This window comes from Hemiscyllium ocellatum, chromosome 16, assembly GCF_020745735.1.
Source record: "Hemiscyllium ocellatum isolate sHemOce1 chromosome 16, sHemOce1.pat.X.cur, whole genome shotgun sequence".
In the NCBI taxonomy this organism is placed as follows: domain Eukaryota; kingdom Metazoa; phylum Chordata; class Chondrichthyes; order Orectolobiformes; family Hemiscylliidae; genus Hemiscyllium; species Hemiscyllium ocellatum.
This window is the reverse complement of record NC_083416.1, coordinates 75,730,032-75,745,149: the sequence shown is the minus strand read 5'-3', so window position 1 is coordinate 75,745,149 and position 15,118 is coordinate 75,730,032. Positions and strand designations below refer to the sequence as shown.

The window sequence follows — 15,118 nt, the reverse complement described above, 5'->3', positions numbered from 1 at the left end:
GTAGTCCACCAGGTTTAATTGGAAACACTAGCTTTCGAAGCCCTGCTCCTTAATCAGGTGGTTGTGGAGTACACAATTTTAAGACACAGAATTTTGTACATCGCAGTCCAACACCGGCATCTCCAAATCAATGGAATGAGGAGGTTGTCTTGTGGATAGGATGGACAAGCTCATCTTGTTTCCACTGGAATTTAGTGATTTGAGAGAAATGAGCAAGGCGAGGATTCTGTGACAGGCAGTCAGCTAAACTGAAAAGAATGTGCAAGGTGAGGACCTTTACAGAGAAGTAAACATATCAGCAGCTGATCCAAGTGGCACTTGGGATTATAAAGAATAAGACTTTTCTAGTCTATTCCCGAGGAAGTGGTCATGTTAAATAAAAGCGAAGGGGTACTTTTCTATTTAGTAAAAGGGATGCCAGGGAGTTCAGGTCTGTGATTTGCACACCCTGTGTTCTACTGGAAATCCTGAAGCTGTTGGTGACCAAGATGACCGCTGGAGCAACTTCAGCTTTAGGTTTTAGAACCTGGGTAGCAGCTGTAGATACTACAGTGCAGTCTCGAGACCGAGGGTGTTTGGAAATACAATTTAGGACATGCTCATCCCACAGCTTAAGGAAGTTTAGATAAAGGGGGAATGGGTGACCACCAGATAGGAGATTAGGCAGGTAGTGAGAGAATTCCCCAAATGCATTTCACTTGCACACATTTTTTTCAGCCTTGTAAACACAAATCCTGTGTGGAGGCCAGCCAGAGTCATAACTAGAGCATTGTAGGTGATCAAGCTGCTGATGTTTTATTCTTGGGGGGGGGGGGGGGGGGGGGGTGAGAGTTGGTGAGAATCAGTTGTGGTAGTGTGGAAGGGCAATAGATAGATGCGCAGGTTGTAGACTTGACTCCAGAATGGTATGTTGCCTTCTGGGTGGCAGGTCAAGGTTGTAATTAAGGCTAAGGTATACAGATTTTTAGTTAATAAGGGAATCAGGTGTAATGGGCAAAATTACAAGACGACAGATGAGACAGATAAGCCAAAAGCAGAGATAGACACATGAGTATGACACCATTGCTATGACAGAAACTCAATGAAAGACGGGCAGAATGCGCATCGCAACCCTGGTTACAGGGTATTCAGACAAGAATTGGGCAAGATGGGGATAGACAAAGAGGGGCAGGAGTTTGCCATATTCATCAAGGAATCAGTTATAGCAGTGAGGATGGATGACATCTTGGGACAATCAAACGATGCTACATGGGTAGAAGTGGATGCTCACTATCCACCCCCAAACAATCAAGTGATGGATCATCATATATAAATCAAATTTCAGAAAAGTTTATTAAAGGCAGTAATAGTATTTGAGGAGTTAAAAATTCCTTAGCTTGTAAAAGTACAGTATGCTAGATAGGGAGGAAACAAAAATCTTACAGATAGAAAGCCCATCAAGAGGAGCGCAGTCCTGGAACTATAATCTGAAATCAGCCCAGGCAGATAGGGTAGGGGAGCACTCTGGAGATAGTGCCAATATTCAGATTTAGGATACTTATGAAAAAGGAAAAGGATGGGCCAGAATTAAAAATTCTACATTGGGAAAAGACTAAAGAAAGAAACAATTTGGCACAAGTGACCTGGAAGCACTAACTTGCATATAAAACTCTGTCAGAGCAGTAGGGGGCATTTAAAGAGAAAGTACATTGAGTATAGAGCAAACATGTCCTTATAAAGACACTGAATGGGACCAAGATCAGAGAATCATGGATAGAAGAGGCTCTGGCAGTAAACTTTAAATCTTTTCTAGCCAGTGAAGTGCAAAAGGTCTGCCAACATTGTTCCATTATTAAAAGGGAGGAAAGGACAGAATAGGAAATTAAAGACCAGTCAGTCTAAACTGGATGAGAACAAGTTACTGGCCCAACAATGCGCAGACCCTACCAACCCATCAAGGGACAAAGTAATTAGGGATAGGAGGTAGATGTAGATGTTTCTGCTTCCAATGCAGTTTTGCAGATTTTGGTGTTGGGTCCTTACTGCTGTGGTGTACGTTACTGAGTTGGACTGAAATGTCAGGGGAATGACAAAGAGTTTGTCAGAATTGGTAAGGTGGTAAACACGAAGAAGGACAGCTATGAAACGCAGAAGGATATCAATGCCTAATCAAGTTGGCAGAGCAGGGGCCAATGGAACTCTAACCTGTAAAATGTGAAGAACTGTACTTCAGGATGGTTAACAAGGAAAAGGATTACGCAATGCATAGTAGGATTCTGAAAAGTACTGAAGATCAGAAGGACCTTGGTCTGCATATCTATGGATTCCTGAAGGTGGTGGGGTAGATAGATAAGATGGTTAAGAAGGCTTATTGCCAACAGAGTTCACAAATTACAAATGTTTGTACTTACAAACACAATCCTATACAATGATACAATTTTAAAGATCTGACACAGGAACCTTTCCTTCTACTTATAAATGGCTATTTCATTGTGTACTCCATTGTGTTCCAACTTGTGTGCAAACTGACTAGTGAAAAGACTCAGCAACAGAACCCAGGAACTGCCTGTACTTGATTTTATTAGATGAGGCAAAGAAGTATAGAATATAAGAGCAAGGAGGTCATCCCAAAATTATATAAAACACTGGTAAGGCCACAAATGGAGTACTCCATTCAGTCCTGGTCACCATATTACAGAAAGGATACGACTGTACTAGAGAGGGCAAATAGAAGATTTACTGGGGGTGCACCCGTCTAGAAGGCCCAAGCTACGAGGAAGATTTGGTTTGGCTGAGATTGTTTTCCTTCAAGCAGCGAAAGTTGAGACACAATTTGTTAGAGGTGCACTAGATAATAAGTGGGTAGGTTAATGGAGAGGCACTTTTTTTAAATAGTAGAGGGGTCAGTGACCAAGGGAAATAAATTTACGAAAAGTAAAAAGCAGAGAATTTTAAAAAATAAACTTAGTGGAGAGTCTTGAGCTCACTATTTTCAAGTGTGATTGAGTTAGAGACTCTTGTATCACTTAAGCAGTATTTAGTTATTCACTTGTGTTGGCATGGCCCCTCCAGGGGTCTGAGACAAACTTTGGCAACTGGGAATCTTTGTTGACTGGCGTTGGCATGATGGCGAAATGGTCTCCTTCTGAATTGTAAACGTCAATAAGATTTGACTTAATGATCTTGACAAGGTGGATACACAAAGGATTGCATGCCAGTCCAAAATTAGGGGCACTACTTTAAGATTTGGGGTTGCCTTTTTAAGGCAAATGAGGATAACTTATTTTTGAGGACTATGCAACTTTAGAACACGAGATGGAGGAAGTGGAGTCATTAAATATTTTTAAGTCTAAGGCAAATAGACATCTATTAGGCGAGGGAATTAAAGATTATCAGGAGTAGATGGAAATGTGGAATTCGAAACTCAAACAGATCAATCATGATTATTATTGAATGGTGGAGCAGGTTGACAAAACCAGATTGGTTTACTGCTACTTTATTATGTATTAGGAATGTTGCAATATTCCTTGTAAGAAAGGGTAATTAGTATTCACAAGACAAAAACATAATAGATGACTACAAAGGATAGTGATTACATTAATTTTGTGGAAATACAATGAAATGAGAATGCTCAATCTTACAACACAAACCAAATTCAGTGGGAATTTGATGACTGCAATTCTAAATATTGATTAGTTGAAGAATTTCAAATTCATGTGACATCTTCATTCCTTTTTAAAGGAAATACAATTCACCTTTCCTAAAGTCACCAATCATACTTATGGCATATTCCACAGTGAACATCATTGTTCTGGAATCCTTCAGCTCATGCAAGAAAAGTGATTGCAAATAACTGAAAGCTATTTCACCACAGATAGTGAGGGGAGGGGGGGCAGATGGTACAACAGTAGTTCTCTAACTGCACTACTACTAATCCATAGGCCCAGGTTAATGCTAGAGTGATATGGGTTCAAATCACACCTTTGCAGCTGGTGGAATTTAAATTAATGTTGCAACTGAAAGTGTAAAGGGTTGAGTGGATTATTCCAATTCCCAGTTAGGGTCCTGCTCTGTTCCCCAAGGAATTAAAGATATGCCTCTTTGGACAGTGGCAGCGAATAATGACATTCTGTTATGATGGTCTCTTACAAATTCCAGAGCTTGTTGATGTTGACAATCTAGACTCAGAAATTGGGATGAAACCAAACCCAACATGAGTTAATGCTTTCAGCAAGGGAAGATTTGGAAATAAGGGAAACACATATTGCTTTCAAATTACTGGTCTCCAGGGCTTTTGATATAAATTAAATATCCAGGAATAACAGGAAAGCAAAAAATGAACAACTCTTACCTGATTGTGCTGCAGAAGAGGCCTATACGTAACACCCCCCTGAGGAAGCTCCTTCTGTTTCAACAGCATTCTTTTCTGCTCATCACTGAGATGGGAAAGTGTTTGCGGGTGTCGCACATAGGAAAACATTGCAGCTTTGTTGTGGTTAGGTAGCACAGCCCTTGGATTGTTATCCATTTCAAAATGAGTTAACCGTTTAGTGTTGGCATAGCTTAGCAGTGGAGCCTGGCTGTTTGTGGAATTTTGACCCAAAGTATTCGGCTGATGGTTTAACATTGGGACATGGTTTGCCTGGAGGTAGTTACCACCAGCTTTTGGAGAGCTCTTTGGCTGCACACTGGTCATTGGAAGCTTTTGGTTGAAGTCTTGTGGGTACAATGAAGGACTGTTAGGTTTATCAAGGCTGTAGGGTCCACCAAGAGGGCTTTGGGTAGGTGCTGTCGACCAGTTTGGTACCTGGTTGGATGAGGAGTGCTGCATTTGCTGTTTCTGTAGGAGTTGTGCTCTCTGCTTCTGTTTAGCAGCCATCTGCTGCAGCTGCTGTGCAGGAGACCGTTCCACAGATGGCCCTGCCTTCCCAGGCAACAGGACACTAGAGTCAGACCTTACTGAAAGCTGTGTTGAGCGTGATGTTTGTGCCATAGCCTGAGAAATACCAGTCCCTGAAGGGGCTGTATTAACAGGAGCTACAGAAACACTTGAAAATGAAGGTCCTGATGCAGATGGTCTGATCTGTGGAGGCCCCTTTTGCTCACGTTCATAGGAAGATGAAGAAATCTCAGTTTTTATTGTTATGCTGTCTTGTAAGGTTGTTTGATCAGAAGAACCTGCAGGTTCAATATCCTTTTTGTCTTCAAAATCTTCATTGAAGAGATCCTGTATATCTTGGTCCGGCACAGATCGGTTTAACTCATCAAATAATTCCTGCCACTCTTGTTCATTCAAATTGATATCTGGAAACATGTTATTCTGAGACAGAGAAGTGCCTACAGGGTTCATACCATGTAAATCCAACACAGACTCCTGCTTAAGTTCTTTAATAAGAGTGAACCCATCAGCACCATCACAGTTCCCATTCACCTGCACACTGGAGTCAGGAATACTTTCTTTCTTCACATTGTCCAAGCTCAAGGAATGGTTTCCGTTGCTTTGCGCACTGTCCCCGATTCCAGCTCTTTTATCTCGTTGGTGCAGTGGGGACATTGGTAGCATGCCATTAGAAGATGCATTAACCGCAAGCAGTCCTGACCCATCTTCCCCATTCAATCGGAGCTTCTTAGGGCCTGAAAAGCTCCCATCCTCAAATCCGTTTTGCTGATCTCCATTCAATGATGTGCCATCAACCATTAATTTCTTCTTCACCCTCTCGTGAAGCTGCATTGAAGCAAGAAAATTAAAACTCTGGCAATAAGTTAAATGAACATTTAAGATCTGACAATTACTCTATATTTATCTACCAATTTTAAATGAGGTTAATTCTTTCGGTTTGTTACAGTCTTTTTTAAAACCTAGGCGTCAGAACAATTTAGGAATAGGAGGAAGACATTTAGCCCCTCAAACCTGCTGTCATACAGCAAGATCATGACTGATATGCAGTCAAACTCTACATATAAAGCATCTTTATTTAATAATCAATTTACAATCTACATTAACAACTTAGAAAAAGAGGCAGGGTAATGTATTTAATTTTCTAAATAATATAAAGTTAGACAGTTGCAATACATATAGACAGGTTAAGTAACTGAACAACAAGATAGCAGATGGAGTACAGTTTGAAGTGATGTGAAATTATTCATATTGAGCATAAGAATCCAAAGCAGAATTTTTTTTAAAGGCGTGAAACTTAAATGCTGATATTCAGAGGAACTGAGGTGCATTCAAATAAGAACACTAAATGTTAACATGCAGGCACAGTAAACATTTTTGAAGAAATGGTTGGAATACAGACACGTTGCTATAATCATATGAGCTTTGTGGAGACCATACCTGCAATAATTTTAATACCCATATTTAAGGAAGGATATGCAGTAGTGGCACTTCAGCAAAGGTTCAGTAGATTATACTCTGGGAGAAAAGGACGCATATGGGGGGGATTAGGTCAATATCCTCTGACATTTGGAAGAATGACCTCACTGAAATATTCAAGGTTGTGAAGGGGCTTAAATATAGACAGTGAGACCTTTACCATGAGTTGAAGCATAATCACATTCAAATGTTAGAGCAGAATCAAGAGACTACCTGGTTTACTCTGCTTTTATTTCCTGTGTACTCTTGGCTATGGGGAGGAAATTTCTTCAATTTTGCTGAAAGAGACACAATACTGAATCTTTACATTCTGCACTCAAGACAGGTGCAAGAATCCCCTACTTTGCTATGAGAAAGGGTCACTCAAAAAACAAGTTTGGAATTTTCAACCTCAGAGGTGGTGGATGTGCATCATTGAATAAAAATAATGTGAGGAGAATAAACACATGAGACCGAGAAACGTATGAAAGTAGAGATGAAACCCAAGATCAGCCTGAATGATGGAACAAGATCAAATGGACCATCTACTCCTATTCCTTGTGCCTAGAACAACAATTCAACAACTTAAAATTTGTGATCAACTGTCATTTGTGCAATGTAGCTCAAAGTTCCTACTAGCCTTCACGTTTTTAACTTCTGTTCTTAAAGGTGCAGCTTTATTTTATACCTCCTGTCTTTCCAGTCAGTGGAAACCATTTCTCTCAATCTAACCACTCACTCCTATTAATACCTTAAACTTCAAGCAAATAATTGTTTAATTTTCTAAATTCCAATAACCCCAGTTTGTAGAATTTCTGTTGTAATTCAAATCTTAAATTCCAGGTCATTATTAATTAACATTTGAAATCTGAACTACATCTGGCATCTTTTGCTTCATCCCTTCATTACTTTGGACACGACATATCAAATACTTAAATTCCTTTGATTTCTTTAGTACCAAACCACATAATGGAAATTACAAACCAATTAGTTTCAATAAATTATTTTTGCAACTGTCATGCACTACGTGCTTCTTTATCAAAATTAAGAATGCAAGAGGTAACAACACGTAGTAGCTTGTATGTACTGAACAGGACATTGTCAGGCTATACTCCTGTTGTGCATAGAGCAAAAGTAAAGAGAAAAAGTTTCTTAAAAAATGCACACAGTTGTCGGTGAGTGAGGGGTAGCAGGAGCAGGGAAAATAACATAGGAATGTTTAACAAATTTAATGTTTCTTATTCTCAGAAACTGAAGAGTTCTAACTAGAAAGGAAGGTTTTTGCAGCGGAACAGTCAAACTGTATATTCTGCCAGTTTTAGTCCAAACTTGCTTTGGGAAAAATATTAACAGTTTTCAGCATTTAAGTACAGAGTGTCTCAAATCCATGTCAGTGATATGCAAATAAACATTTGTATGAATAAAGAGAAAAACTTTTTTTTAAAAAATGCACACTGAGGTGTTGATGAGTGAGGGGTAGCAGGAGCAGGGAAAATTACATAGGATTGTTTATCAAATTTAATGTTTCTTATTCTCTGAAACTGAAGATTCTAGCTAGAAAGAAAGGTTTTGCAATGCAACAGTCAAACTGTACATTCTGCTAGTTTCAGTCCAAACTTGCTTTGGGAAAAATGTTAAGAGTTTTCAGCATTTAAGTACAGAGTGTCTCAAATTCATGCCAGTGTTATGCAAATAAACAACATTTGTATGAAGCTGCATTATACAAATGCAGATGGTAACATTGATTATCTTGTGCAGTATTTGCAGTTCGCCAGATTATGTACTGAAGGTGTCTGGTGCCACCTATTGCTAAAGCAATGTCACAGCTTTTAAACAACAGACCGACAGATCACAAAAGGTGGCCATTTGTATAGCTCGTTGGATGCTGCCTGAACGGTTGTGCTCTTCCAGCACCACTGATCCAGAATTTGTATAGCCTGCCTGCACTACAATTTTTAGAAACTAAAAAAAGCAATTTTTAATTAGAATTCAATTTACATGAATAGTAAACAACATACTTAACAGTTTTCTTTTCGATGCACGGACGATTGTTTAAAAAGTGTAGCTGGGTATGCAAAATGACTTAAAAAGGGTCTGATTTTTGTAAAACTACATGGGAACTTTTGAGTTGCTGCACAGATTAACATTTGTCAGGGAATGTGAAAACCACATTAAAAAAAAAATTTAGCAGCCTGATCCAAACTGAATGAATCAAATGTGTGCAAAGTTTCCATTAACTAAATTTCACATAAAACTTGAAATTCAAACCAAAAAATTGTAAGAGTCCAGAGGAACTTAATTCAAATGGATCTTTGTGTGAATACTTGTGGTGCAAGGAAATGTTCTGAAGACAAGCAATGAAATATTTTTAAATTAAATGATTTACTTTTAAAAAGACAGGAGTTATTTTGCAATATGCAGTTCGCAAAACAGCGATGAAATAGATTAATGACAACCTATATTTTAGTGCCTTAAAGCACCCCAAGGTTAGAAGTCAAATGACACCATGTTATAGTCCAACACTTGTATTTGAAATCTCAAGCTTTTGAAGCGTTGCCCCTTTGGCAGGTGGAGGATGAAGGATCAGAGCTCCATAAGCTTGTGATTTTAAATAAACCTGCTGGACTACAACCTGGTGTCACCTGGCTTCTGAACTTGTCCATCCCAGTCCCACACCAGTACTTCTGCATAAAAGCATCCCAGAGGCTTCAAACGGGTAACTGGACAAAAATTGACATGTATACCAAAGGACTAGCTAACAGAACAGATGACTAAGCGTTTGAAACAAGACCTTAAAAGAGAAAGATGCAGTGGTTTTGGGAAGGTGTTCCAGAGCTTGCAGCTTAAACAGCTAGAGATATTCACCTACAGTAAAATTGTGAAGATAGATTGATGGATTTTCAAAAAGTTCCTGCAATGGTTAAAGCTTTGGTAGAAATCAATTCATATACACATCTAATTTTGTGGCTAATATTTGCCATGAACTCTTTAAACATGAGCAAGTTGTTCAGGGGCCTGGACACCAGAGAGATACATTTTGGACAGGACATTGGGAGAACTCTTCTCAAGGACTATTTCTTGTAGGATGTTGCGAGACCTTTTATTTGCATCAAAACAGCGGATGTGCCTCAGCTTAATATTCCATATGAATAATTGCAAAGGATTCTTTGAAACCTTCTGAAGGCAAGTCAGGCTCTTGATAGACAACATGGCTTCATGAATGGGTATGATCAAGTCGTTGAACTTCCAGCACAGTAAATGGATGCTATAATTAACAGTTACCTGATGGTCTACAGCAGATTGAAAGGAAGTATCTTCAGAGAACACAACAGCCAATTTATAATTCAATCTCTGACCTAGTACTCAAAATTCAGAGGTCCAAACTCCTTCCAAGCAGCAAGCTTGGCAAAAAGAATATTTTACAATGCCGTATAAGATAAGCTAGGACATTTTCACTAGAGTGCAGGAGGCTGAGGAGCGACCTTACAGAAATTTATAAAATCATGAGGGGCATGAGGATCCGAAACCTGAATACAGGCTGAGGTAACTAGTTGTTGTCAAGAACAATCATTTAACAGATGCTCTAATAACTTAAGTGGCAACAAGATGGCTTCTCGATGCAAATAACATGACAAAATGGCTTCTAGGCTGCAAAGTGACAATTCTGGTAAAGCTACATAAAATGGCTTTTAAGTTACTAACTGCTAATTCTGCTATGGCTGAATAAATGACTAATCACAGTCTGATTCAATAGAAATCATCAGACAATGCTACCTTTACAGGTTAGAAAGAACTAGACTAGATAAGACATTACCGACCATCCTAACTGACCTTCAGACGCAGGTGCAATGACTTGGTTAGTGAGAGAAGGGTGGCCTTGTTGGAAAACAAAGCTGGTTCCTGGGAAATATCACTGGACCAAGTAACTGTCAAATAAAGCAGTATCATGTATTGATTGGTAATTGTTTGAATGTACTATGCGATCATGGCCTGTACCCTTCTTTGAGAAGCGTATAAAAAACGTCTTTGTTTTAATCCATGTGCGCAGCTCCTCTGAGGAACACAGAAGTGTATAGCCTCCGTTTCTGGACGCTCTGTGCCCAACCATATGAAAAATAAAAGAGTGCAGTCTTAAAAGCCAGACCAATTGACTACGTTTATTGACCTATCACAGAACCGAGAGACCTCGCCTGTGGTCCAGAACTTTAGACATAGAAAAGGTGAATAGCAAGAATCTTTTCCCCCAGAGTGAGAGAATTCAAAATTAGTGGATATATTTTTAAGGTGAGGGGAGGAAGATTTCAAAAGCACATCACATTCAATTTTTTTTTATTTACACTGTGGATTGAGTGTGGAATGAACTGCCAGAGGGAGTGGTAGGTGTAGATACAGTTACAACATTTAAAAAACATTCCCGTAAGTACATGAACAAGAAAGGCTTGGAGGAATATGGGTCAAGTACAGGTAAATGGGACTAGTTTGGTTTGAGAACATGGTTGGCATGGACTAGTTGGACCGAAGGGAGTGCGTCCATGCCATATGACACTATGAACTGGAACTTCCATTCCACCATTAAAAAGTTGTTAAATTTTCCAAGATGCTTCACAGGTGTGTTACAAAACAAAAACTGATACAAGCAACTTAATGAAACATTTATTCAGAGAAGTAGGTTTTAAGGGATATTTTATGGGAGGAAAGATGTAGAGGGGTTTAGGAAAGCAATTCCAGAACCTAGGGCTCAGGCAACTTAAGACATAACAATCACTTGATTCCTTGAGAATATTTCTAATCAATCTATTCAAATATTCTTTCGCATATCTCTGCGGCAGGTGAGATTTGGTCCAGAATTAGGTACACTACCATTGTGCCACAACAGACCCCCACCTTCATTCATTTAGTCTATACAGCCCTTACTTAAGAACTGCAGAACATGGCTTTAAGTCCATATTAACCATCCTAGGTATCTCTTAATCTTTACTAATTTTTCATTTCCATACTTCACCAGAGCATCATGGTTGGTGTGCATAAATTACAGTATGTACTATGTACAAGACCAACTCTAAGTTTCTTGACACCATCTCCAAAACACACAATTGCCTTGACCAAGAGGACAAAAATAGCAGGTGCATGGACCACCAGCAACAAAGTGCTGCAATTTCCTGGCTCAATGCAGCAGCAAAATATCATTCCCTGGACAAGTACTAGAGTGGACAATGAGGAGCATAGGGAGAGAAGAATAAACTAGATAACTAAATTAAATAGTGATTTGCGCTCCAAGTAAATCAGTATCTGAAAATTGGAAAATTCCAATGAAAGGCAATTTCTCTCAGACTTTTAATAGTTGGAGGATGCAAAGTATCAAGTGACTTGACAAATTTGAATTTGCTAATTTTTAAATTAATGAAGAATTATTTTTCAGTTAGCTCTTCCAGTAGTTCTATATTCTCCTCTCGCATATCAAGTACTCAGCTTCACTATTATTTTAAATAATGAAATTCAAAATATTTAGTATCGCCCACCTCCATTATACTTTGTCCTAAACCAACCAAAACTCTACTCCCCTTTCATTCTTAATTGTTTAACTCCTTTTTTTTTCATATTTTAAGAAAAAGCATTGTGAACACCCTCCTTAACTGCACTGTGGGTGTCCCTATATGCAAAGAACTGCAGCAATTAAGGCAGCACACCACCTTTTCCAAAGCAATTAAGAATGGGTAATAAAAATGCTGGCCTAGCCAGCAACAACCAAAAAAAAAGAAACTAACCTTTGACAACTTTAATACTTACCAAAAGTCCCTTACTAAGTACAGTCAAAATGTATTCAGAGTTGTAAGACAAGTTCATAGCTCCTTGAAAGTGGAGTCGCAGGTAGATAAGATAGTGAAGGTGGCGTTTGGTGTGCTTTCCCTTATTGGTCAGAATATGGAGTACAGGAGTTGGGAGGTCATGTTGCGGCTGTACAGGACATTGGTTAGGCCACTGTTGGAATATTGCGTGCAATTCTCGTCTCCTTCCTATCAGAAAGTTGTTGTGAAACTTGAAAGGGTTCAGAAAAGATTTACAAGGATGTTTCCAGGGTTGGAAGATCTGAGCTACAGGGAGAGGCTGAACAGGCTGGGACTATTTTCCCTGGAGCGTCAAAGGCTGAAGTTTTGTAAACGTTATAGAGGTTTACAAAATTATGAGGGGCATGGATAGGATAAATAGACAAAGTCTTTTTCCTGGTGTGAGGGAGTCCAGAACTAGAGGGCATAGGTTTAGGGTGAGAGGGGAAAGATATAAAAGAGACCTAAGGGGCAACGTTTTCATGCAGAGGGTGGTACATGTATAGAATGAGCTGCCAGAGGAAGTGGTGGAGGCTGGTACAATTGCAATATTTAAAAGGCATCTGGATGGGTATATGAATAGGAAGGGTTTGGAGGGATATGGGCCGGGTGCTGGCAGGTGGGAGTAGATTGGGTTGGGATGTCTGGTCGGCATGGAGGGGTTGGACTGAAGGGTCTGTTTCCATGCTGTACATCTCTATGACTCTATGAGGAGACATGAATATACTTTGAAGTTGTTACTACGTCCTCATGAGAAACAGCTGATAGATAACCTCAAAATTATAAAAGTCAAAAGGCTCAAAATACTTGATATATTTGTGATTTTTGTTGGTAGTGTGTCACCAGCCCTAATGTTACCAAAGAACTCCGACAGAAAGTTACTTTTGATACACACCTTGTGTTTTCAGGAAAATGTTCGTCTCAGTTCAATAGCCAAATCGGGTAATTTAAAACTTAATTCTGGCTTGGTCTGCAAAGCAAACGTTTTTTTCCCTGTATCTCGTTGTCTTGACGTGGTGGTGTCAGCCCTTCTTGAAGAGGTGATGCAAGGAAGTGGTTTAATGCAACTGATGGTAGTCAACCACAAGACTGGAGTTACATATAGGATAGACTGATAAAGAGAAGGGGATTCCTTCTTTTAAAAAAAAGTCATTAGTGAACTGGTTAGGCTTTTATGAAAACTTGACAGCTTCACTGTCACTTTCAATGAGAACAGCTTTTTAAATCTGCAGATTTTATTTAACAAACAGAATTTGATCTCAAATTATATTAATGGGATTTCAATGTGCATTCTCCAGAATTATGTCCATGACAAAAGATAACTACACCAACATTGTTGTCAATTCAAACATTATCAGATTACAGCAAATCTGGCACAGCTGTAGCACAACACTACTTCCAAATTAAGATATTTCCCTGTACTTTCTATTTGCGTACTAAGGGAAAACTTCTAGTGTAACAGCAGCCACTAGAGACAAAGCAAACTACTTTTTAAAAAAAAAACTTAACTTCTAATGTGATTTTTAACTGAGACAATGATGCATGCAAGAAAATTCCAAGGTTCCCCATTTCTTTCTTTTGAAGAAGAAAACTATCAAGTCACATGCACTCAGAATAACTCATAATTACTCAGTTGTAGATGAAAATAGTCATAAATGAAATCAAAATACAGTCAAAGAGACAACATCTTTATAAATCTTTTATGAACTTTTTCAAGTTTCACAACATCCTCCCTATAGCAAGGAGACCAGAATTGCCCACCACTGATGTCAGGCTCACAGGTGTCTAGTTCTCTGGCTTTTCCTTATTACCTTTCTTAAATAATGGCACATTAACCAACCTCCAGCCTTCCGGCTCTTCACCTGTGGCTATCGATGATACAAATATCTCAGCAAGGGGCCCAGCAATTACTTCCCTAGCTTCCCAGAGTTCTAGGGTACACCTGATCAGGTCCCAGGGATTTATCTACTTTATGCATTTTAAGACCACGTCCCTCATAATATGGATACTTGACAAGATGTCGCTGTTTATCTCCCCATGTTCTCTATCTTCCATACTCTTCTCCACAGTAACTACTAGTGCAAAACACTTGTTTAATATCTCACCCATCTTCTGTGGTTCGACACACAGGCTTTAAGAGGCTCTATTCTCTCCAAGTTTCTCTTTTGTCCTTAATATATTTATAAAATCCCTTGGGATTCTCCTCAACCTATTTGCCAAAGCTATCTCAAGTCCCCTTTTTGCCCCCCTGATTTACCTCTTGTATTCTTACTGTCTTTATACACTTCTAGGGATTCACTCGATCTCTGCTGTTTGTAACTGACATATGCTTCCTTCTTATTCTTAACTAAATCCTCAATTTCTCTAGGCACCCAGTATTCCCTACACCCTAATAGGAAATACTGCCCCTGGACTCGTTATCTCATTTTTGAAGGCTACAGTACACTAGCTTGTTTTACATGGAGTTCTACAACACTAGATGGCACTATATGCCAGATTACAAGATTAGACAACTGAGGCACTTTACATATACTTCGAGATATCTGAAATACATTTGAATCTAATCAGATTGGACAAACTTCACTTTTGTTAAGTTATAATTGAAAATCACTTATTTGTTTGAACAAAGAAAATTAACCTTAACGGAAAGCGTCTGCACTTTCAGAAATAATTCACTGGAAGGTAAAACCCTTTGGGATAAACTACCAAGATACTTGCCAAAAAAAATTCCATTTTTTCTTGTGCAGTGCTTTACAAACACTTTACTTGAACAATCCCTTTTCAAATGAATTAGTATTTCATTCTCTCAACTTGGTACGATACTAGTAAAACACCCAAGTGGCTCTTTTGATTTTTTTTCTACATTTGTTTCTGGGATCAGGACATCGCTGGCTAGGACAGCATATTTTGCCCAGAAGTCAATTAAAGAGTCACTGTGGGTCAGAGTCACACATAGGCC

The 15,118-nt window shown here is 39.0% G+C and overlaps 1 protein-coding gene across 1 annotated transcript in view; it reads right to left on the bottom strand.

Annotated features, from left to right (window-relative positions):
• maml1 (mastermind-like transcriptional coactivator 1) overlaps positions 1 to 15,118 on the bottom strand; it is a 70,581-nt gene that overhangs the window by 18,170 nt on the left and 37,293 nt on the right. Inside the window, exon 2 of the mRNA XM_060837402.1 lies at positions 4,331 to 5,704. Coding sequence (XP_060693385.1) covers positions 4,331 to 5,704 — 1,374 coding nt within the window. The remainder of the gene's footprint in view (positions 1 to 4,330; positions 5,705 to 15,118) is intronic.